Raw genomic sequence first — 21237 nt, 5'->3', positions numbered from 1 at the left:
GCCAGCGCCGGGGGGGCGGCGGGGATGAACTGCTGCGGGGACCCGGCCCGCAGCCCCCGCTCCTGCCCCTCCGCAGCCCCTGGGCCCGCTCCTGCCCTCCCCGAGCGCGGGGCTGCCCCGTTCCGTCCCGTCCTGCACCCCCTCGGTGCCGTCTCGTATCCCCCGGTATCGATCCCGCGTCTCCCGGTCCCGTCCCGCACCCCTCGGTCTCGTCCCGCATCCCCCGGTCCCGATCCTGCTCTCCCTGTCCCATCCTCCAGCACCGATCCCGCCTCCCCCGCGTCCCATCCCGCGTCCCCCGGTCCCGTTCCTGCCACCCCTGGGTCCCGTCCCGTATTCCCCGGTACGGATCCAGGCCCCCCAGTCCCGTCCCGCACTCCCGGTATCCCGGGGACACGGCATCCCACGTCCCCCAGCCCCGATCCTTCCCCCTCGGTGCCATCCCGTGGGATAAGGATGCTGGCTCCTGCCTGCCCCGCTCCCATCCTCCCTGTGCCACCTCATTCTGTCCCCTCACCCCGGGGTGGCTGTGTCCCCCCTTGGGTGGGGTGCGGGTTCCCCCATCCTGGGGAGGGAAATGGGGTCCAGCTGCCCACTCACCACGAGATCTCCAAGTTCCACCTGTGTCCCCACATTCCTGTGTCTCCTCCATCCCATTTCCATGTCCCCGTGTCCCCTCAGCCTGTCCCCATATCCCCAGCCCCTCCCAGTGTTCCTGTGTCCCCCCATCCCGGTGTCCCTGTGTGCCCCCAGCCCTTCTGCTCCCCTTGTCCCGTGTCATGTCCACTGTCCCTCCCGTGCATCCCGGGAATGCTACAGTGGGGGTGAGGGGTGAGAAGCCCCCCCACCGGTGCCTGGCTCATCCTGTGGTGCTCCTGAACAAACCCATCCCTCTCCTCCTACTCACAATCCTCCCAGAACTCCCATTAACTTTATTTTTGTCTGGATTTAAGTGCTCCTGCGTGCGATGACCCCCACAGGGACAGGCTGGATGACATCGGCATCCGGGTTCCGCTCCCTCCCCTGCCCACTAAACCCCCCCAAATCCTCCTTCCCTTTGCTTTCGGGGACTCCCCCATATCCAGGGCCTGGTGGGCCTGGCTCATTCCCACCAGGAATGATGGGAGTCTCCTTCCCCCCTTATCTCCGGCCGTTATTTTCCTCCCCCGTCAGCAGATCATCCCAGGATGTGTTTTCTCCTTTCCCCTTATTGCAAAACCCACATCCAGCAAAACTTCCCTCTTGGAGCAGACAAATAAACCTCGGAAAGCCGGGCTGGCTCTGTGTCCCCACGCTGCCCTCGGCCCACACGGAGCATCCCAGGGATGGGAATTTGGGGAGCCGGTCTCCCAAGAAAACAAACAACCAATCCAGGCTTTGGAATACTTTCTGTTTCCATCCCCTGCGGGCTGGGTCCCTGGATGATGTAAATCCATGATGTCAGGATGCAGCCGCCGCTTCCCACCCTGAGATCACCCCTTTCTCACGGAGCGCTCCGGGGAGCCACGGCTGGGGGGGGGAGGCTTTTCCCAGCCCGGGTTTCCCACGCCAAGCACTGGCTCCCGGGATCCAGCTCCCTTGCTGTTGGCCCTGGATGTCACTGACTGCCAGCATTCCAGCCTGGAGCCTACCTGGAACGGGCCCTGTGGGAGCTGGGAATGCTGGACCAGCTCACCTGCATCCCGCTGGGCCTGAGTGTCGCCCGGCAGAGCTGGCGGTGGGATGGGGACGTCCTTATCCCCGGAGCAGGAGCCCTGGGTGGATGTGCTGCACTGCCTGGCAAGGGCACATGGATTCCAGAGCTCCTACCTCAACCTGCCCGCCCTGCAGAGCTTCCTTGGCACCCTGGCACGGCGGGTGGGTGATGCCGAGGTGTGGCACTGGCACGACCATCGCCCTCCACGAGGGTGGGGGACGTCCCTGGGTCTCCAGGAGCAGGCGGCTCCAGCCCCCAAAACCTCCACAGCAAAGAGCAGCCAACACCCCAGGATGCCTCCTATGGAACCAGGATGCCCCCTATGGAACCAGGATGCCCCCCTATGGAACCAGGACCAATGACCTTCCTCTGGGATCCCTGTGCAGTGAGTGACCTGCTCTGGGATTGTCCCCTGTGTCCACATCCCTCGGTGACACAACCTGGGGGTGGCTGGCACCTCCTCTTCCCAAGGATGGGATTCCCCCATTCCCAGAACCTCCTGAGGGCTTGGCTCTGATTCCTGCCCCCCCCCTCAGGACCCCTGAGGTCCCACTGTTCCACAAACCTCCCTGTGCAGGCTCCCGAAACAAGGACACTGGAATTACTGCACAAGGACCTGGGGGTCCTGCCAAGTTCCTGACGGCTCCTTCAGCTCCTCCGGCTCAGGGGGTTTGGGAGTCAGCGAGGGGTTGGGGGTGGGCACCCCAGAGCTGCAGGAGGCCCCGGATGGGTGCCCGACATCAGCATCCTGGTCCTAGTAACACCTGATCCTAATAGTGCCAGACTCCCATCCTAGTAAAGCCTGATCCTAACAGTACCAGCATCCTGGTCCTAGTAAATCCTGATCCTAACAGCTCCTGATCCTAATAACACTAATATCATTCTGGTCCTAATGATGCCTGATTCCAGCACCAGCATCCCAGTCCTAATAACACCTGATCCTAATTGCACTGGTATCCCAGCCCTAATAATGCCTGATCCTATTAATGCCTGATCCCAGAACACCAGCATCCCAGTAAAACCAGCATCTCAATCCTAATAACGCCTGATCCTAATAGTACTGGTATCCCAGTCCTAATAATGCCTGATCCCAATAAAGCCTGATCCCAATAATGCCTGGTCCCAGGAACACCAGCATCCTGGTCCTAACAATGCCTACTCCTCCCTGCACCAGCATCCCTGTCCTAATCATCCCAGTCCTAATGATCCCTGTCCTCGGGCAGCGTCTGGTGGCGGTGGCCGCCTTCGGCACAGGCTGTCTCCAGGAATAGCTCCCAGACCTGATTCCTGCCCTTCTCCTTTATTCCAGCCTGGCAGAGGACAGACCCATTTTTCAGGCTGCCGGCCTGGCTCTGGCAGCAGGACGGGGCAGCTCAGGTCAGGCAGCCACGCTCAGAGAGGGGGGGACCCTTCCGTGAGCCCCCCCCAGGCAGTGGCTGCGACAGAAATCCCCCCAAAACTCAGAGCTCAGAGCCCTGAAACGCGTTTCCAAGGCAAAAAGGAAGGCGGGAGCTGGCGGGAGCCGGGAGCGAAGAACTGGAACGGAGAATTGTGTTTTCTTTTAAATGTCATGTTTTTTTTTAAGCTCGTTTTTTTGCACTCGGGTTTGGCGAAGCTGAGAAGACTGAAGTGACAAACCAGCTGTCCCCCCGGCGCGGCGCAGACACCCACCCTCCGCCCCCACCCCCGGCACGGCGTGTGCGGGACCCCCAACCCCCCCCCGCGCCCCTCCAACGCTGAACCCCCCGGCCCCCTGCCCACCCCCGCGCCCCAAAATCGGGGTGGGCAGGGCGGGGGGGGAGGGATATCGCTGATGCTTCCAGAGGGGCTGCGGCAGCGCTGTGTCTGTCGGGGGGTGCTGCAAGGCAAAGCCGGCGCTGTGAGGGCGCTGGTGGGTGGGTGCGGGTCCCCCAGCGCCCCCTGCCCACCCTTCCCGCTCACCCAGCGGGGCTAAGCCCAGTAGACGGGGAGGGCGCTGCAGAGGATGCTCGCCGTGGTGCCCAGGAGGGAGCGGTCGGCCAGGGGCAGGGAGATCCTCTGCTCGTCCTGCGGAGCGGGGGGGGGGAGAAGGGAAAACGAGGCGGATGCCGCGCCCCAAATCCTCGCCGGGGGGCTGCCCCCCGCGCCCCAGCCTGGCCCAGCCGGGTCACCCCTCACCTGCCGGCGCTGGAAGGTCTCGGCCACCGTGTCCAGCCCCGGGATGTTGTCCTTGTCCACGCGGGTGAGGAAGCAGGCGCGGTGCAGGCGGGATCTGTAGCTCACCAGCAGCTGTTTGAAAGTCAGACCAGGGTCGGCTCCGTCCCGCTGCCCCCCCACGCCTTGCCCCCCTCCCCGAGTGCCCCCCACTCACATTCCTGTAGTCATAGATGACGGTGGCCGCGTTCCCATCCCCGCTGTCCAGGTAGAAGGTGGCAGCGTCCTCTTCCTGGGCCGACCCTCCCCACAAACCCATCCTCAGCACCTGGAGAGGGGTCGAGGGGGGATCTCAGAGCCTGCAGCACTCCCCCCACCCATCCCCGTGGGCATCTGGGGGGTCCCTGGTGATGGCACCGGGGGTTGCCCACTCACGGTGTCGGCGTGGCTCTGGTCGACGTGCAGCCACATGAGCAGGGCACCGGCGATGATGACCACGAGCAGCACCACCACCACCACCACGATGAGGAGGCACCGCAGGTGGTGGCAGCCCAGCAGCTTGCGGGGCAGGTAACACAGCAGGCGAGGGACGAAGCACAGGGACTTCCTGAGGCAGCCGAAGCAGCCGGAGCAGCCGCAGCAGCCGGAGCAGCCGGGAAGCTTGGGGCACTTGCAGCACTTGGGCAGGCAGCAGCACTGGGCACACCTGGCACAGCACTTGGCACAGCACATGGTGCAGGGCAAGCAGCAGCCTGGGCAGCAGCACCCCTGCTCCGAGTCCTGGGGGTTTGGGAAAAGCAGGGGGAGGTGGGGTGAGCGGGATGGAGGTGGGAGGTGGGGGATGCAGGAGGGTTGGGGGTGGGATTGTTGCAGGGAGAAGCTGGAATCTGGCTGCTCCTGGGCATCCCGCTACTCCTGGGCATCCCACTGCCCCTGGGCATCCCACTGCCCCTCAGCACGCCGTTCCTCCCATCTCAGAGCCCCTGAGTGCTGGGAATGCAGCATCCCAGGGGCCCTTCCCATCACACCTGCACTGGTGCCTCGCTGGGATGAACAGGGCAAAGCCGTGTGCCCAGCTGGACACAAGGACGTGCCACTCTGCAGGGACTCACCTCTTCTTCCTCCACCACCACCTGCTTCATGCTGCTCTCCATGGCAGCCTCCTCCTCCTCCTCTTCCTCCTCTTCTTCCTCCTCCTCCACCTCCCAGCCCGGCCTGCCCGCAGCCACCAGGTGCTTTATACCGGGGCACTGGGGTGGGGACAGGAGCGGCCCCTGTGAAGGGTTTGGTGTGCCCAGCGGTGCAGTCGGGCTCTGGCATGTGACCCTCTTCACTGGTGTTTGCCCAACGCCCACTCCCAGCTGGATCCTCCTGGGAACACGCAGGTCAAGAGGCTCCCAGGGCACTTGGTCAAGGACACTTGTCCCCGGGCACGAGGAGCTCTCTGCTGCCCAGGAGCGAGGGGTCAGGGCCAAAGCAAACCCTCCAGGGTGGAGCATCCGGCCGTGGCTGCGGCCAAGGGGAGACCTGGCCCGTGTCCCTTCGCCAGCTTGGCCACCTGGAGCTGCTTGAGGTGGGCAAAGAGCAAACAGGGTGTCAAAGCTTTCCTGTAATCCACAGGGGTGGGGTGGGAACGGGGTCACCATAGAGTTGGAACATGTCCCTGATCCTCATTCTTGGCCCTGAGAGTGCTCGGGCACCACTGCCTGTGGCTTTTGGGGCTGCATTGTGGATTTTTTGGGGGTGAGAGGGGTCCCAGCTCTGGCACGTCACCCCAGCTGGCAGGGGGACACTGCTGTGCCTTGGCTCTGCTCATCCACGAAGCTCTCCTGCAGCTGGGCTCAGGCTGGGACCTCTCTAACCCCCCCTGAGACCCCAATGCTTGCAGCCAGGCATGGGGTTTGTGTGTGTGTCCCCTCACCCCCCGTTTCAAGCTGCCTCCTCTCCCAAGGTGACAAAGGACCATGACAGCCCCTCCAGTGGCTCCTGGCTGTTTGCTCTCGGACACCATGGGAGCCCTTCTTGCCTTCCACAGCCCTGAGCAGGCTCTTGACCTGGATTCTTGCCAGGGCAACACAAGGTCGGGGCATTTTTTGGGGCAGAGCTCTGCTGGCTGCGGGTCAGCAAATGCTGTTTCCCTCCTGTTGCCAGCAAAGCATCACCCACCGGGAACTGGGACCTCCCCCTTGCTGCCTGTGGCAGTGGCTGTGGGGACAACACTGAGTTTGCACCCCTGGAAAGGTCAAATCAACCTCTCAGGGTCTCTTTTCCCCCTCCCAGCTCCACTAATCCTCAGTTTTCCAGTGCAGCACTCGGAGGTTCCCCCCCGAGGTTGCTCCCTGCTGTGGGGCAGAGGGGCTGGGGTGGGTGGGGATGGGGACTGGACTGGGATGGAGGGGAGCTGGAGCAATTGGATCGTGGTGTCTGTGGAGAACCCAGGGCTTGGCTCTCACCAGGGATGTGACACAGACCCTCTGTCCCCATTTGCGTGAGGAGGGGACAGGGGCAGGGACATTTCCAGGAGGGCTGGAAGTGCAGAGGCTGCTCCTGCCATCCATGGGAAGAGGGAGTGCACAGATGGGACACTGGGAGCCTGGTCTCTGACAGGGGTAGTTGTGCCACTGTCCCCCGTGTCTGAACCCTCCCAGGCTCGTGGCACCCCAGCCCGGAGGATTCACCTTCCCACCCTGCACCCCACAAGGAGACATCCCTGGGACAGCCCCACCACCCCGGGAAGGACGAGAGCAGCACGTGGAGAAGGGGGCAGAGGCTTCACTTTGCAGACAGAAGCAAATCCCAAAGCAAATCCCACTTTTTTTATTGTGAGTGTCGCGTGGGAAAGTCACCTCGGTGCCGAGTGACAACGGATGGAGCACCCCCACAGCGGGGTGGCTGCCCCCGGGATGGGCACAGGGAGGAGGAGGAATGCCCGGGCATCCCAGGAGGCAACACGGGGAGCACAGGGACGGTGACATCGGTGACATCCCCTTCTCCCTGTCCTATCCCACTGGGAACCGGTGCTATGCCCAGTACACGGGCACGGTGCTGCAGAGGATGTTGATGGTGGTGCCCAGGATGGAGCGGTCGGCCAGGGGCACGGCGCTGTCCCCAACCTCCTCAGCCTGCAGGACACAGAACGGAGCAGGGGCTGCCACCCTCGGCAGCCACAGCAAGCCCCCAGCCCCACGTGTGTCCCCAGCTTCCCAGGACGCAGGGGCTGGGATGTGGATGAGCCCAGTGCGGCTCCATCCCCACCCCAGCTCCGTCCCCGCTCACCTGCCGGCGCTGGAAGGTGTCGGTGACAGCGTCCAGCCCCGGGAAGTTGTCCCTGGCCACGCGGGTGATGTAGCAGGCGCGGTGCCGCCAGGACCTGTAGCCCACCAGCAGCTGTTGGCAGACAGACCCCGGCTCGGCTCTGCACCACCCCGTGCCCGCCGTGCCCGTCCCCAGGCGCCCCCCGCACACCTTGCTGTAGTCGTACACCACTGTGGCCGAGGCGTTGAGCCCGTCCCGCACAGAGAACGTCCCGGTCCTTTCCTTCTTGCTCATGGAGAGGCGCTGGGGGGTCCCTTCGCCATCCAGCCCGTGGATGGTCATTCGCAGCACCTGCCGGGCGGAGCGGGGTCGGGGAACTCCCAACCCCATCCCTGCAAGGCCGGGGCCGTTCCCAAACCCGCCCCCGGAGCCCGCGGCCCCTCCCTGCCCTCACCGTCTCCGCGTGCGCCTCGGTGATGTGCAGCCCCAGGAGGAGGAAGGCGGCGATGACCACCACGAGGACCACCACCACCACCACGGCGATCAGGACGCACTTGAGCTGGTGGGGGACGCAGGGCAGGCGGGGGGACTCCGTGTACCTCTGGAGAGGGGAGCGCCCGGCTGAGCTGCCGGCGTGGGGCCGGGCACGGCGGTGGGTCGCCTCGGGACGGGTGGTGGGTGCTCCTTACCGGGGGTGCCTCCTCCATCAGCGCCTCCTTGGAGCTGTCGTCCATCTCGCCGGGTGCTGCTGTCCCTTTGCCAGCCGCGGCCGGGGGGATTTATATGGTCACGGATGGGTGGGGGGGAAGTTGTGGCCGCCCCGGCTGCCAAGGTGCCACTTGTGCTGTTTGAAGAGCCAGGGAGGGGACGTGAAACCTCCGAGGGCCCTTTCCCGGCACTTGTCCAGCAGCGGAGGGTGGGTGCCAAGGCAAACAGCGGGCAGCAGAGCGTGCCCGCCCTCCACACCCCGGCCCGGGCTCTGGCAGCGGCCCCAGCACCCTCGGCACGTCCCCGGGGGTGCTGCAGCCCTGGCTGTGCACGGGCAGCTGCGGGTGTCCCCCCCGGGGGGAGGGCGAGGAGCTGGCTGGGCTCATTGTTCCCATCGGCGCCGTGCCAGGGACAGGACAGATGGACAGCCGGGATGGGAGAGACGGGTGCCTGGGACGGGACGGGCGAGCGCCTGGGGCGGGGTGGATGGGTGCCCAGCGCGCCAGAGCGGGCAGGGAGCTGGCGCGGGCAGCGCTGCGGTGCCGAGCCGGGAGAGCCCCCGCGGTGCCACCCACCCCTGGCAGTGCCCCTCTGTCCCCCGCTCCTGTGCACCCCGAGGGCACCCAGTGGCCGCCCCCCCCTCTCCCCAGCGTGGAACCCCACGTTTGCTCGCTGGTGAGGACACGCGGCCACGCGCGCCCGGGGATGCTGGTGCTGCCACTCAGCCGCATCCCTCCCTCTCTCCCTCCCTCTCTCCCTCCTTCCCTCCCTCCTCCCCGCAGCACAGGAGCATGGTGTGCTGCAGAGCCGCGGGTCAGGCGCCGGCAGCCTCTGCTGCCACCATCGCTGCTCCTCCACACTGACGTCTCCGGGGGAAAAAGGAGAGGAAAAGGCTTTTCCACAGCTCCCGGGCACAGCAGGATTGGGAACAGCTCCCGAGATCAAACAGGGATAAGGCCGGGGCGTGATGGAGCTGCGGCGCGGGAGAGGGATGCTGAGGGACCGGCTCCCTGCTCTCCTCCTCCTCCTCCTCGCCGCGGCCTGGCTCTGGCTGCCGGCGGAGGGGCGGCGGCCCCCCCGGCCCCCTCCTTGCCCCCCCACCTGCTCCTGCACCCGAGACACGGCTTTTTGCGTGGATTCCAAGGCTGTGCCCAAGAACCTGCCCCCCGAGGTCATCTCGCTGTGAGTCCCCGGGATGGGGATGGGGATGGGATGGGGATGGGGATGGGGACAGGGAGCGGGTCATGTCCCAGCGGCTGCCGGCTGCCCTGGGGGGGGGCAGGGACAGCCCCTCTGTGCCACATCGGGGGGCAAACGAGGGCAGGGTGTGGTCTGGGCAGTACGGGGGGGATGTGGGGGAGTATCAGGCTGGAGACAGCCCGAGGCTGGTCCCGGTGTCCTGCGGTGGTGGCACACGCAGCCATCCATCAGTGACAGACAGAGCAGGGCTGCAGCCTGTCCACAGCGTGACCTTGGCGGCAGGAGCCCCGAGGGGACACGGCTGTGACCTTGGGGACCAGAGCCTCATGGCTGGGGGGGTCCTCACCGGGGTCCCTGGGGATACAGCGGTTCCCTGGAGCCTGGTATGGGTGTGTGTGGCAGAGGCGTGTGTGTGTGCATGTGTGTGCATGTGTGTGCATGTGTGTGCACATGCATGTGTGTGTTTACAGCCGTGTCTGTGCACATGGCCTTGGGCCAGGGGCTGCCGCAGGGCGTGGGCAGTGTGGGGTGGGTGCCAGCCCCCAGCGCCTCTGCCCCTCTGTGCCCCCCCTCAACAGGGTCCCTCTCCCCCTGCTGAGGGGGCTGTGGTGGCACTCAGCGGGTGAGTGGCACTCAGCACTGGTGCTGGGGTGGCAGTGCCACCCTGCTGCTGTCCCCTCTCCTGAAGCTCCGTCTCTCCGGCAGGACGATGGTGAACGCAGCCTTCACGGAGATCCGGGAGGCAGCCTTTGCCCACATCCCTTCCCTGCAGTTCCTGTACGTCCCCTGCTCCCACAGCCGGGCATCCCGGTGCCACGGCACCCACCCAGTGCTGACGCCTCCCCCCTCTCTCTTTGCAGCCTCCTCAACTCCAACAAGTTCTCACTGATCGGGGACAACGCCTTCGCCGGGCTCTCGCACCTGCAGTACCTGTGTGTGGGGCGGGGACGGGGACACGGGGACATGGGGGCACAGGGACAGGGACAGCCCTGGGGAGGGCACAGGGAGGGCCAGGGGATCCTCGGGGCGGCCGTGCCACCGTCTCCTCCTGCCACAGGTTCATCGAGAACAACGACATCCAGGCGCTCTCCAAGGGCACTTTCCGTGGGCTCAAGTCCCTGACACACCTGTGAGCACGTGGGGGTCCTGCAGGGGACATGGTGGGGGTGGCTTTGCCAGAGATGTGTCCCCATGACCCGTCTTGTCTCGCAGGTCCTTGGCCAACAACAACCTGCAGACGCTGCCCCGGGACCTCTTCAAGCCGCTGGACATCCTGAGTGACCTGTGAGGCTGCCACGGCACCGGGAACACTCGGGACACCGGGCTGGGGAGAGGGTGACATCCCGGGGCTTGGGAGGAGGACCCTGTGTGCTGGGGCCTGGCAGGGATCCCTGGGGCACCGGGCTGGGGAGAGGGTGACAGGGTGACATCCCGGTGGGTGCTGGGGGTGACACGGTGCTATCCTTGGCAGGGACCTCCGTGGCAACACGCTGGTCTGCGACTGCAAGATCAAGTGGCTGGTGGAGTGGCTGGAGAGAACCAACACCACGGTCCCTGCCATCTTCTGCAGCAGCCCCGGGCAGTTCGAGGGGCAGCGGATCCGGGACCTGGCGCTCGGTGACTTCCAGTGCATCACCACAGGCAAGGGATCACCGTCACCTGTCACCCCACTCCTGGGTGCCCGGACCCTCACTGCCACCTCTCCCCTCCCCAGATTTCGTGATGCACCAGGTCCTGCCCTTCCAGGCGGTGTCAGCTGAGCCCTTCACCTACGACAGCGACCTGTACGTGGCCCTGGCACAGCCCAGTGCCAGCAGCTGCTCCATCCTCAAGTGGGACTACGTGGAGCGCAAGCTCCGCGACTTCGACCGCATCCCTGGTGAGGCAGCGGGCGGGGGGGCTGTTGGGACCCTCATTTGGGGTGGCCCGGGGAGGGCAGAGCCCTGACGTGCCGCGGTCCCGCCGGCAGCTCACTCGGCTGTGCACTGCAAGCCCATCGTGGCGCAGGACCAGCTCTACGTGGTGGTGGCCCAGCTCTTCGGCGGCTCCTACATCTACCGCTGGGACACGGCCGTGGACAAGTTCATCAAGATCCAGGACATCGACAGCCAGAAGGTCCGCAAGCCCAACGACATCGAGGCCTTCCAGATCGAGGGGGACTGGTACTTCGTCATCGCCGACAGCTCCAAGGCGGGCTCCACCAGCCTCTACCGCCTCAACCAGAATGGCTTCTACTCCCAGCAAGCGCTGCACGCCTGGCACCGCGACACCGACGTGGAGTACGTGGAGAACGACGGCAAACCCCGGCTGATCATCTCCAGCAGCTCCCAGGCGCCCGTGATCTACCAGTGGAGCCGGGCGCAGAAGCAGTTCGTGGCGCAGGGGGAGGTGGGGGAGATGCTGGACGTGCAGATGGTGAAGCACTTCAGGTCCAAGCGGGACCAGTTCCTCTGCCTCAGCCGCTACATCGGCGACTCCAAGGTGGTGCGCTGGGAAGGGCAGCGCTTCGTGGAGGTGCAGACGCTGCCGTCCCGCGGCTCCATGGTGATGCAGCCCTTCGCCGTGGGGCAGTGGCAGTACCTGGCGCTGGGCAGCGACTTCTCCTTCACCCACGTGTACCTGTGGGAGGAGGAGAAGCAGAAGTTCGCCAAGTTCCAGGAGCTGTCGGTGCAGGCGCCGCGGGCGTTCCGCTACGTGCCGGCCTCCGACGTGCAGCTCCTGCTGGCCCCCAGCTTCAAGGCCAACACGCTGGTGTACCGGCACGAGGTGGTGAACCTCAGCCTCTAGCCGGGGGTGGGACCCCCCCCAGAGGGACGCCACGTCCTGCCCGAGGACATGCATGTGCCCGCCGTGCCCCACTCCACGGTCACAGCCCGCTCCCAGCCCCAATCCCGGCCCCTCCGGTGTCACCCACCCCCAGGACAGCCCCCAGACCCACAGTGCCTCAGTTTCCCCCCTCCCCTCAGTGCTCCCGGTTTCTCCGTGTGCAGCCATCCCGTGGGATGCAGGGAAGGAGGGTGGGTGGCACAGCCCTCGCACCCCCGGGGGGCTAAGGGGGCTGAGGGGTCTCTGCCCGCTCGGGTGATGGGCTGAGGGGGGCACAGAGTGGGGGGATTTGTACGGGAAGGGTAGGGAGCTCCCGGGAATTTGGGGTGTTCCCAGGCTGACGAGGTGCTCCGGAGTGGATGGGATGGCTGAGGTGCGTGGGGTGGGATTGGGATGCCATGAGGACAACGGGATGCTCTGAGGTGGATGAAGGTGGGATGCCGAGGATGACACGGTGCTCCGAGGCCAGGAGGAGGGCCAGGAGGATGCTCCGAGGTGGACTCTGATGGGATGCCCTGAGGACAATGGGATGGGATGCCCTGAGGACAATGGGATGGGATGCCCTGAGGACAATGGGATGCTCTAAGCCACTGAGATGCTCCAAGGAGGATGGGATGCTCCAAGCTGGATGCAGATGGGATGCCCGGAGGACAATGGGATGCTCCAAGCCAGCAGGATGCTCTGAGGTGGATGCCTATGGGATGTCCCGAGGCAGCAGCAGGGCTGCCTCCCATCCCCCTCCGTGCACATCCAGCAGCTCCCTGTGCCCATGGCCCCGCTGCCAGGCGGGTACCCGAGGTGTCTGTGCCCACCAAAACACCCCCCAATAAACACACTGTGACCCCCAGCCCTGCCTGTGTCTGCCAACAGCTTCCATGTGTCCTCCCAGCCACTCCTGCTCCTTCCAGCCCTGCCCCACCCAGCATCCCACAGCTCCAGGAAGGGCGAATCCCTCATTTTTGGGGTGCTCCAGGCCCCTCACGTGGCTTGCCTGGTGGTTTTTTTTCCAGCAGAAACCTTGGCCCGCGGTGGGGGTGGGAAGCAGGAGGTGTTTCCCCAGGGGAGGGGAGTCTCCACCGAACTGGTTTTCCAGGGGAGCTTTTCCCTGTCTCCCAGGGGTGTAAATTTGCATGTGAAAAGCCACCAATTAGGCTCACAAATAAAGATCCACTCGGGCCAACGAGGCCCCCCCCGGGGCACGGATGGATTTGGGAAGCAGGATTGGATCTGGGTGGCTGCAGAGCCCGAACCTGGCGGCTCCCGGGGCACTTCCACACTTCCCTGCCTCAGTTTCCCTCCAGGGAAAAGGCGGATTTTAAAGCCCAGGGAGCACTGCAGGGGGGTTCTGGCACCTCGGCGCTGTCCCTGACCGGGAGGGGGGATTTGGGAAGCCCCGGAACACTCCGAGAGCTGCAGAGCCAAGGGGAAGGTGGCCCAGAGAGGAGATGCCAGCAGGTTCTGTTTTCCCTGGAGCATCTTACAGGGCTCTGCAGAGCCCTGGCCCTGGTTCAGCAGCACACCAGAGAGAAAGGAAAAGAGAAAAGAAATCCTCGTCACCACTCCAAGGGGCTTTGTCCCCTTTCTCTACCTGCTTCCAGCATCACAAAAAGCATCACACCCCCTCCAAACCCCAAAAGAATTCCTCAGCAATCCACAAAGGGGCTTTACCTCCCTCCTTCTCTACCTGTTTACTGCTTAAAAAACTTAATTTTCATAATATTTTTAAAAATATACCTTTAATATTATTAATTTGATTAATAGATTAATATTTAATATTTAAAAGCGATGTTTGGATATTTTTATACGAGGGAATGTTTAATACATATTTTATATAATATGTTGTATATTAATACATTATGTTTACTATATTAGGAATAATGTATTATTGTATATAAAAAAGAAATATATAATATATGAATTTCAAATATAATAGGAATACATAATATTTTAATTAAATATATTTTGATAAATATAAAGATATTGATATTTTATATAAAATATTATTTATTAACATAGAAACATAGAATTAAAATATTATATATTAATATAGAAATTCTTTATAGATAAAATTATAATAAGTAAATTAAAAGTAAAGGTAATAAAAATAAAACCCATATAATAAAAAGTAATATACATATGAATTATTATATAAACTTAAAACATTATATATTAAAAATACGTTTTAACATGGATATATTGTATATCGTACATTAATATTTCACGTATTAGAGGAGTTTTTAAATATAAAAATACGATCTATCAAAGCTCCGGGAACCACAGCGACATTTTTAAGAATCGCTGTTGCCCTTTTAAGACGCGTTGCCCTTTTAAGACGCGTTGCCCTTTTAACAGCGTTGCCCCTTTAAGAGCGGGAGGTGGGGCCCGCACGGCGGCTGCGCGGGTCGGTGCCTCCAACTTTCAACTTTTGGGATTCGTTTCCTCGGGAGGGGTTTTGGGGGGGGCTTTTGGGGGGCCCCCAGGGCGGGCACAGCTCCCACCCTCCCTCCCGGCACCGCCCGAGGCTCCGGCCCCGCCCGCACCATGGTGTCCTGGATCCTCAGCCGGGTGATCGAGTGAGTGGGGTCCGGGGGGGTGTGATGGGGAGGGGCGCGGGGTGGGGGAGCCCCCGCTCCGCTGTCCCCCCGCCGGGTGTTCGGTTAACGGGAGGTCCCCGTGCCGGTCCCGCAGCGGGGACTTAACGGAGCGGCCCCAGGCGGGGTTTGGGGGGGGGGCGGCCCCAAATCGCTTCTCTGGGGGTAACCAGCCCCCTACCGCCACCCCCCACCCCTGAAAATGCGTCCCTGAGCTGCTGCCGACCCTTCCTGCCCGTCCCGGGGGGCGAGCTCGGCCTGGGGTCCCCTGCATCAATAATTGGGAGAGTCCCCTGTATTGCCCCGGAGGGGTCCCTGCATCGCCCTGGAGGAGGGGGGCGTGCCCAGAGGGTCCCCACATCGCCTTGGAGGGGGTTCTTGCTCGGAGGGGGTCACCTGCATTGCCTGGGAGGGGTCCCTGCATCAACTGGGGGGGGGTCCCTGCATAGAGTCCCTGCATCATCTAAAGGGGTCCCTGCTAAGGGTCCTCACATCGCCTGGAGGGGGTCCCTGCTCGTAGGGTCTCCACATCACCCAGGAGGGTCCCTGCATCAACTGGGGGGGCCCTGCATCACCAGGAGGGTCCCCCCCCCAGCCCTGTTCACTCCCCTGTCTCCCCCGCCGTGGCCAGCTGGGCTGGGTGCCCAGTGGCCCCCCGTGCCGGGGGAGCCCCCCGTGGGGCAGCAGGGAGCCGTGGGTGCCCCCAGCTCCCCCTCCCCAGGTACAGGAGGGTGTCGGGGTGCCCGGCTGTGCCCGGCACACGAGGTGGGTGTTTTGGGGGTGGCACCCCCGGGATGGGGGTTGGCACCGGCGGGGACTGAGCCCGTGCCCTGCCACCTCCCCCTGCCACCGCCCCGACAGGTCCAGCCAGTCCCCGTGGGCGTGGGAGTGACTCGGTGCTCATGGCCGGCTCCCCACGGCGGCTCCCGAGTGGCTCCGACCCTCTTCCCGACTCTCTTCCCGACCCTTTTCCCGGCGGCTCCGGGGTGGGGGCGGTGCTGGGGGCTGTCAAAGCCCGGCTTTGGCTTTGGGGCCGCCGGCTCTGCTGGTCCCTGTTCCTGCTGCTCTACGCGGGCTGGCCGGGCTGCCTCACCCCCCCTCTGCGTTACAGGCTGGTTTTTGGGATGCTCTACCCGGCCTACGCGTCCTACAAGGCTGTGAAGGCCAAAAACATCCGGGAATACGTGAGTAGTCCCTTACCTGGGCTCCAGCCCTGCTTCCCGGGCTCCAGTCCCTGCCTTTCCCTGGCTCCAGTCCCCACTGATGGGCTCCAGCCCCTCCTTTCCCTGGGCCCTTCCTGAGCTCCAGCCCCCCTCTTTCTCTGGACTCCAGTTCCCCTTTCCCAGGCTCCAATCCCCCTTTTCCAGTTTCCAATCCCTCTTTCCCAGGCTCCAGTCCCCCTTTCCCAGTCTCCAGTCCCCTTTCCCAGTCTCCAGTCCCCTTTTCCCAGTCTTCAGTCCTTTCCTGGGCTCTAGCCCCCACTAATGGCTTCCAGTCCCCCTTTGCCAGTCTCCAGTCCCCCTTTCCCAGTCTCCAGTCCCCCTTTGCCAGTCTCCAGTCCCCCTTTGCCAGTCTCCAGCCCCCTTTTCCCAAGCTCCAGCCCCCACTGACGTGCTCCCTGCTCCCACAGGTCCGCTGGATGATGTACTGGATTGTCTTTGCACTCTTCATGGCCACGGAGACCTTCACTGACCTCCTCATCTCCTGGTGAGCTGGGGAGGGGCCCCGAGGGGTGCAAGGAAGGGCCCCCCCTCCCCGTCCCTGGGTGGATCCGACGTGGGGTCTCCAGGGCTGGCGTTTGGGGGGAGCAGGACGTGCCCACAGTGTCCCCCTGTGCCCCAGGTTCCCGTTCTACTACGAGGTGAAGATGGCCTTTGTGCTCTGGCTGCTGTCCCCGTACACACGGGGGGCCAGCCTGCTCTACCGCCGCTTCGTGCACCCCACGCTGGCCCGCAAGGAGAAGGTGAGGGCTCCTGGCATTTTGGGGGGGTCCCCTGTGCCCATCCTGGGCAGGGTCAGCCCCCTGAGCTGGGCTGGCAGTGCCCCAGCGAGGTGGCAATGCCCTGGGAGGTTGTGATGCCCTGGGAGGTGACAATGCCCTGGGAGGTGACAATACCCCAGGACATGACGATGCCCTGGGAGGTGACAATGCCCCAAGCCGTGATGATGCCCAGGGACACGATGAGGCCAAGGAACATGGCAGTGCTCCAGGACCTGACAGTGCCCAGGGACATGGTGATGCCCTGGGAGGTGGCAATGCCTGGGGACATGGTGATGTTCTGGGAAAGTGGCACTGGCCTGGAAGGTGACAATGCCCAGGAATGTGATGATGCCTTGGGAAGTGACAATGCCCCGGAAGGTGGCAATGCCCCAGGGACACAGCATTGCCCAGGGAGGTGACAATACTCAGGGATATGGCGATGCCCCAAGAGGTGATGATGCCCAGGGAGGTGGTGATGTCCCTGAGAGGTGACAATACTAGGAATCTGGTAGTGTCCTGGGAGGTGGCAATGCCCAGGGACACGGGGATCACACAGGGAGGTGACAATGCCCCAGGAGGTGGCGATGCCCCATAGGGACACGGTGATGCCCTGGGAGGTGGTAATGCCCCAGGAACATGGTGATGTCTTGGGAGGTGGCAATGCCCCAGGACACGATGATGCCGAGGGACTTGGCATTACCCAGGGAGGTGACAATGCCTGGGCACACGGTGGTGCCCTGGGACACGGTGGTGCCCTGGAACGTGGCAATGCCCCGGGATCTGACAATGCCCCGGGACGTGACCCTGTGCACCCCCAGCACCACCACGATTGTCTCGGCAGGACATCGACACCTTCCTGGTCCGGACCCGGGAACGTGGCTACGAGACGATGCTGCACTTCGGCAAGAGGGGCCTCAACCTGGCGGCCACCGCCGCCGTCCAGGCGGCCACCAAGGTACCGGCACCGGGCAGGACCCTCCGGGGAGGGGGCTGTGGTGCAGATGGAGGGGTTTTCGCCGTGTGGCTCACGCCCTGCCCTCTGTGCCCCCCCAAACCCAGAGCCAGGGCGCCCTGGCCGGGCGGCTGCGCAGTTTCAGCATGCAGGACCTGCGCTGCATCCCCGACCGGGGCCCCGCGCCCTTCCCGGACCCCCTGTACCTGGAGGAGCAGGACGGCCGCCAGCTGGGTGAGCTGGGGCAGGGGAGGCTCGGGGCAATGTGGGGGGTGGCTCAACAAAGCCCCCGGGGGCTGTGCCGTGCCAGCCAGCAGCTGTGGTGTCCCCTTTGTCCCCGCTGTGCCCAGGCTGCGGCGCGGCTCCGCCCGCCCGGCGCTACGAGAGCGACACGGAGGATGATGATGATGAGGAGGAGCTGTGGTCGGACTCGGGGGTGACCCCACAGCCTTCCCCACGCCGGGATCCCAAGCCCCTGTCCCGCAGCCAGAGCCTGCGCTCCCTGAGGAAGACCCCGGCAAAAGAGGTACCGTGGGAGGGGGACACGCCGTGGTTGGGGTCGGGGGTTGGGGCCAGGGGGGTCCTGACCCCATCTCTGCCCTTGCCCAGGGCTCTTCCCGGCTCCTGCGCAGCCGGATCAGGAGGAAAACGGCCCCCTCGGAGCAGGACAGCTAAAAATCCCGGGAAACCTCTACCAAAGATCCTGGGAAACCCCTGCCAGGAGCCTTTACACCAGTTTGCTGCTGTGGGGTCAGGAGACCCCATTCCTGCATTCCCTGGGGGGGGAGGGTCCTGTATCCTTGAGGGGGGGGGTTTCCTGCATCCTTGGAGTGGGGGCTTCCCCTGCCTGACACTGTAAATGCCTTCTGTGACCTCTGTGGTGCCTCGGGGAGGGGGCACCACCTCGCTGTCCCCCCACTCTGCTGCTCCCAGTGCCCCCCTCCCAGACCCCCCCAGCTCGGCGCCGGCGCCTCCCCCCCCATGGGGTCTGACCCCCTCCTCCTTTTCTGCCACCCCATAAACACTACACACGCTCTGGGGTCCCCCCCCTCCTGCCACAGTGCCTTGTTCCCCACATTCCCTCTCTCCCAGCAGCCAGGGATGGGATGGGATGGGATGGGATGTGCCTTGTCCCCCCGAAGCCAAAGACTTTTGGGCTCCCCCCCTACCCCAGACACAGACTGACACCCCCACACTTGAACCTGGTGGGGTGGGGGCTGGTGCCTCACTGTGGCCCTGCTGGGCACCTCATTCCCAGGCTTTTAACATTCCCCTCTCCCCCCCAAAATAGGGGGTTTTGTACATGGAAAAAAAAAAATAAATAAATGCTGTGTCAGATTTTTGGAGCCAGGAATTGTCCTCTCCCCAGGGGGGTGCAGTGCCTGGTGGGACAGAGCAGCACTGGGGGTGCAGGGGTGATTTTTTTTCCCCTTTTGGAGGAAGCTGTATCCTCTGGGATCCATCCAAGATTCCTCCTGGGGTTTTACCCCTCTGCTTTAGGCACGTGGGATCCCCGTAGCAGCCCCAGACTCTTCCAGGGAAGCTTCCTGAGACTGTTTTTCCTTTGGAGGATTGATCCTCCAGGATCAGTCCGAGATTCCTTCCAGGGCATCTCCCAAGGTCTTTTCACCCACGTCTCAGGTTCCAGGATCCTGGGCAGCATCCTCAGACTCCTCCAAGGAAGCTGCCCAAGATGATTTTCTGTCTTTTGGAGGAGGCTGTATCCTTTGGGATCCACCCAAGGTTCCTTCCAGGACACCTCCCAGGGTCTTTTCACCCATATTTCATCTTCCAGGGTCCCAGCTGGCAGCCCCAGACTCCTCCAGGGAAGCTTCCTGAGATGATTTTTCTCTCTTGGAGGACGATTTATCCTCCGGGATTCACCCGGAGTCTTTTTCCTCCCACTTTAGGACCCCGAGACCCCCAGGTCACATCCCCAAACTTCCCAGGAAGCCGGGGGTGGGTGCTGGGCTGCCGGGATCCTGCAGTAGCCGCGTCCCCCACGGCGTGGCAGCAGCAGCCCTGACCCTGCCGCGTGTCCCCATGTCCCCAGCCTGACATCCATCCCTCCGGGATTGTCCCCACGGCCTTGCCCACCCCTCCTCCACCTCCCTGCCGGCGCTCCCACATCCCACCCGGGGGGTCCCAACCCCTTCCCGGGGGGGGGGGTTTCCCTGCTTGGGTGGGCACGAGTGGGTCGGGCAGGGTGGCACAAGGTGACTCGCGTGGCCTCCCCTGCCCCCGGGCGCCCGCCTGTCCCCCGGTGCCCCGTCCCTGGCACCAATCCCCTCGCTCCCAATCCCTCCTGCCCTCACCCCTCGGGTCAGCCTGTATTTTTAGCCCTTGGCTGCTTTCAGGGGGGTCTTCCCAGGGCAGGGAGAGCGTCTGTCCCGGGCTGGAGCCTCTCCAGGGCGGGCTCCGAGGGGCGTCCCGGGGCAGGCAGGGGTGTTGGAGCAGCTTAGGTGGAGGTGGCTGGATTAGCCCCGTAAAACTGCCCGGGAGACGATTACTTAAAGCAGCGGAGAAGGAAGGCTGGGTGGGGACAGCAAGGGCCAGGGGGCTGCCTGTAATCCCCCTAAAGCCGCTTAGGGAGCGCGGTTCCTCCAAGGATACAGCCCAGGGAGGCTGCTGGGGCGACCTGGGGGTCAAGGGGTGGTGGTGGGGGTGTCTCCCAGCTTGGGGGACCCCAGGGTGGGCAGTGAGGGGGTGGCAGCGGCGTTGGAGCCCCAGCATTCCATCCCTGGGGTGGGACCGGTGATTCCCAGCTCGGGGAAACTGAGGCATGACACCCTCCCCTTCCCCACCTCCCAAGGTGTGTTCCTGGGAAGGGAACCGGGAGTTTTGGCCGCCCTGCTTTGGCAGGTCCGTGTGTTCCCCGGGGGCTGGAACACAAGGAGGGGACGGGAGGCGGGCGGGGCCGAGGCAGCCCCCGCGGGTGCCAGCGCTGATCCCAGCTGTGTCAGCGCACGGGCCTGTGCCAGGCTGCAGTCAGCAGAGCCCTAATCCCCTCCCGGCTCGCCTGGCACCGCCCCAGCACAGCAGTTTAAGCGCCTGACCTGAGCTCGCCCGCTGCCACAGTCCCCTCCGGGGAGGGGGTGCCAGGCTGAGCCCCGGCTGGCACCGCTGTGGGGACCCCCCACCCCGTCCCACCCCGTTCGTGCCCACTGGGGAGGGGTGAAGTGGGGCTGGGGTGTTGCAGGAGGTCACATAATCCAGGGGTGCTCCTGGGCTGCATCCCCAGCAGGTTCAGGGAGGGGATTCTCCCCCTCTGCTCTGCTCTGGTGAGACCCCGCCTGCAGCTCGGGGGGTCTCCAACATCACAAGGACGTGGAGCTGTTGGAGCGAGTTCAGAGGAGGCCACAGAGATGCTCCAAGGGCTGGAGCCCCTCTGCTCTGGAGCCAGGCTGGGAGAGCTGGGGGGGTTCACGTGGAGAAGAGAAGGCTCCAGGGAGACCTGAGAGCCCCTTGCAGGGCCTAAAGGGGCTCCAGGAGAGCTGGAGAGGGACAAGGGAGAGTGCCAGGACGAGGGTGAATGGCTCCCTGCCTGCATCCCTGGGAGCTGGCAGGGACCGGGTGACCCGAGGCTGCTCCCTCTCCCAGCTGACAGGGGCACGGCTGGTGCTCCAGGGAACCGTGATGCCAACCCCGGGACCGGCGCTGCCCGTTCCCGGAGGGCAGCAGCCTCATGATCCAGTGCCTTGGCACTGCCAAAGGTCAGTGCCCGGGGGTGCCATGGCCGGGCACTGCGGGGGTGTCACCTTGGCCCTGCTCCCTCCCCCGGCGCTGCTGGGTCAGGTTAAGTGGGTTCATTACTCATTAATGGGATTTACCCTCCAGACCTCCCCTGGGAGCCGCTGGGTGCTTGGGGTGCCACCCCCAGAGCCCCCCTGCACCC

At 63.9% G+C, this 21237-nt stretch overlaps 3 protein-coding genes across 5 annotated transcripts; 2 read left to right on the top strand and 1 right to left on the bottom strand.

The window, feature by feature from the left end:
• Positions 1–3482: 3482 nt before the first annotated feature.
• On the bottom strand, positions 3483–8045 carry SFTPC (surfactant protein C). The gene is made up of 11 exons (XM_039388248.1): positions 7774–8045; positions 7539–7685; positions 7295–7435; positions 7106–7216; positions 6851–6951; positions 5185–5338; positions 4942–5013; positions 4265–4609; positions 4047–4157; positions 3854–3964; positions 3483–3742 (listed from the first exon to the last, which is right to left on the bottom strand). Exons 1-11 carry the CDS (start codon positions 7816–7818, stop codon positions 3647–3649), a joined length of 1434 nt encoding a protein of 477 aa, XP_039244182.1. The 5' UTR covers positions 7819–8045; the 3' UTR covers positions 3483–3646.
• Positions 8046–8568: 523 nt separating this feature from the next.
• Positions 8569–11865, top strand: LGI3 (leucine rich repeat LGI family member 3). The gene is made up of 8 exons (XM_027714038.2): positions 8569–8974; positions 9698–9769; positions 9853–9924; positions 10050–10121; positions 10205–10276; positions 10464–10633; positions 10707–10871; positions 10962–11865. Exons 1-8 carry the CDS (start codon positions 8760–8762, stop codon positions 11777–11779), a joined length of 1656 nt encoding a protein of 551 aa, XP_027569839.1. The 5' UTR covers positions 8569–8759; the 3' UTR covers positions 11780–11865.
• Positions 11866–14248: 2383 nt separating this feature from the next.
• On the top strand, positions 14249–18680 carry REEP4 (receptor accessory protein 4). 3 transcript variants are annotated; one of them, XM_027714042.2, is made up of 8 exons: positions 14249–14391; positions 15521–15593; positions 16040–16116; positions 16252–16372; positions 17232–17345; positions 17450–17576; positions 17693–17868; positions 17952–18680. In XM_027714042.2, the coding sequence occupies exons 1-8, from the start codon at positions 14360–14362 to the stop codon at positions 18015–18017; spliced, it is 786 nt and encodes a 261-aa protein (XP_027569843.2). In that variant the 5' UTR covers positions 14249–14359; the 3' UTR covers positions 18018–18680. The 3 variants fall into 3 exon arrangements, with proteins under 3 accessions (XP_027569843.2, XP_027569844.2, XP_027569845.2); XM_027714043.2 differs by lacking the exon at positions 14249–14391 and adding an exon at positions 14507–14574; XM_027714044.2 differs by lacking the exon at positions 14249–14391 and adding an exon at positions 14935–15174.
• Positions 18681–21237: the final 2557 nt, after the last annotated feature.

Source organism: Pipra filicauda, unplaced genomic scaffold (genome assembly GCF_003945595.2).
Source record: "Pipra filicauda isolate LSUMZ 115617 unplaced genomic scaffold, ASM394559v2 scaffold629_size504944_pilon, whole genome shotgun sequence".
NCBI classification, from domain to species: Eukaryota; Metazoa; Chordata; class Aves; order Passeriformes; family Pipridae; genus Pipra; species Pipra filicauda.
Note: the sequence above shows the minus strand (reverse complement) of the source record. Positions and strands in the feature narration are given on the sequence as shown.

Bases quoted from the DNA above. Each gene is read 5' to 3' on its own strand.
- SFTPC (XM_039388248.1), bottom strand. From the start codon at position 7,818: ATGGACGACAGCTCCAAGGAGGCGCTGATGGAGGAGGCACCCCCG. The intron at 5,014-5,184 runs GTGGGCGTTGGG...GAGGAGGAAGAA, and splicing joins CCAGGAGGATCCAGCTGGGA to GAGGAGGAAGAGGAGGAGGA. The intron at 3,965-4,046 runs GTGAGTGGGGGG...ACTTTCAAACAG, and splicing joins TCATCTATGACTACAGGAAT to CTGCTGGTGAGCTACAGATC.
- LGI3 (XM_027714038.2), top strand. From the start codon at position 8,760: ATGGAGCTGCGGCGCGGGAGAGGGATGCTGAGGGACCGGCTCCCTGCT. The intron at 10,122-10,204 runs GTGAGCACGTGG...CTTGTCTCGCAG, and splicing joins CTCAAGTCCCTGACACACCT to GTCCTTGGCCAACAACAACC. The intron at 10,634-10,706 runs GCAAGGGATCAC...TCCCCTCCCCAG, and splicing joins CTTCCAGTGCATCACCACAG to ATTTCGTGATGCACCAGGTC.
- REEP4 (XM_027714042.2), top strand. From the start codon at position 14,360: ATGGTGTCCTGGATCCTCAGCCGGGTGATCGA. The intron at 15,594-16,039 runs GTGAGTAGTCCC...CTGCTCCCACAG, and splicing joins CCAAAAACATCCGGGAATAC to GTCCGCTGGATGATGTACTG. The intron at 16,373-17,231 runs GTGAGGGCTCCT...TTGTCTCGGCAG, and splicing joins CGCTGGCCCGCAAGGAGAAG to GACATCGACACCTTCCTGGT.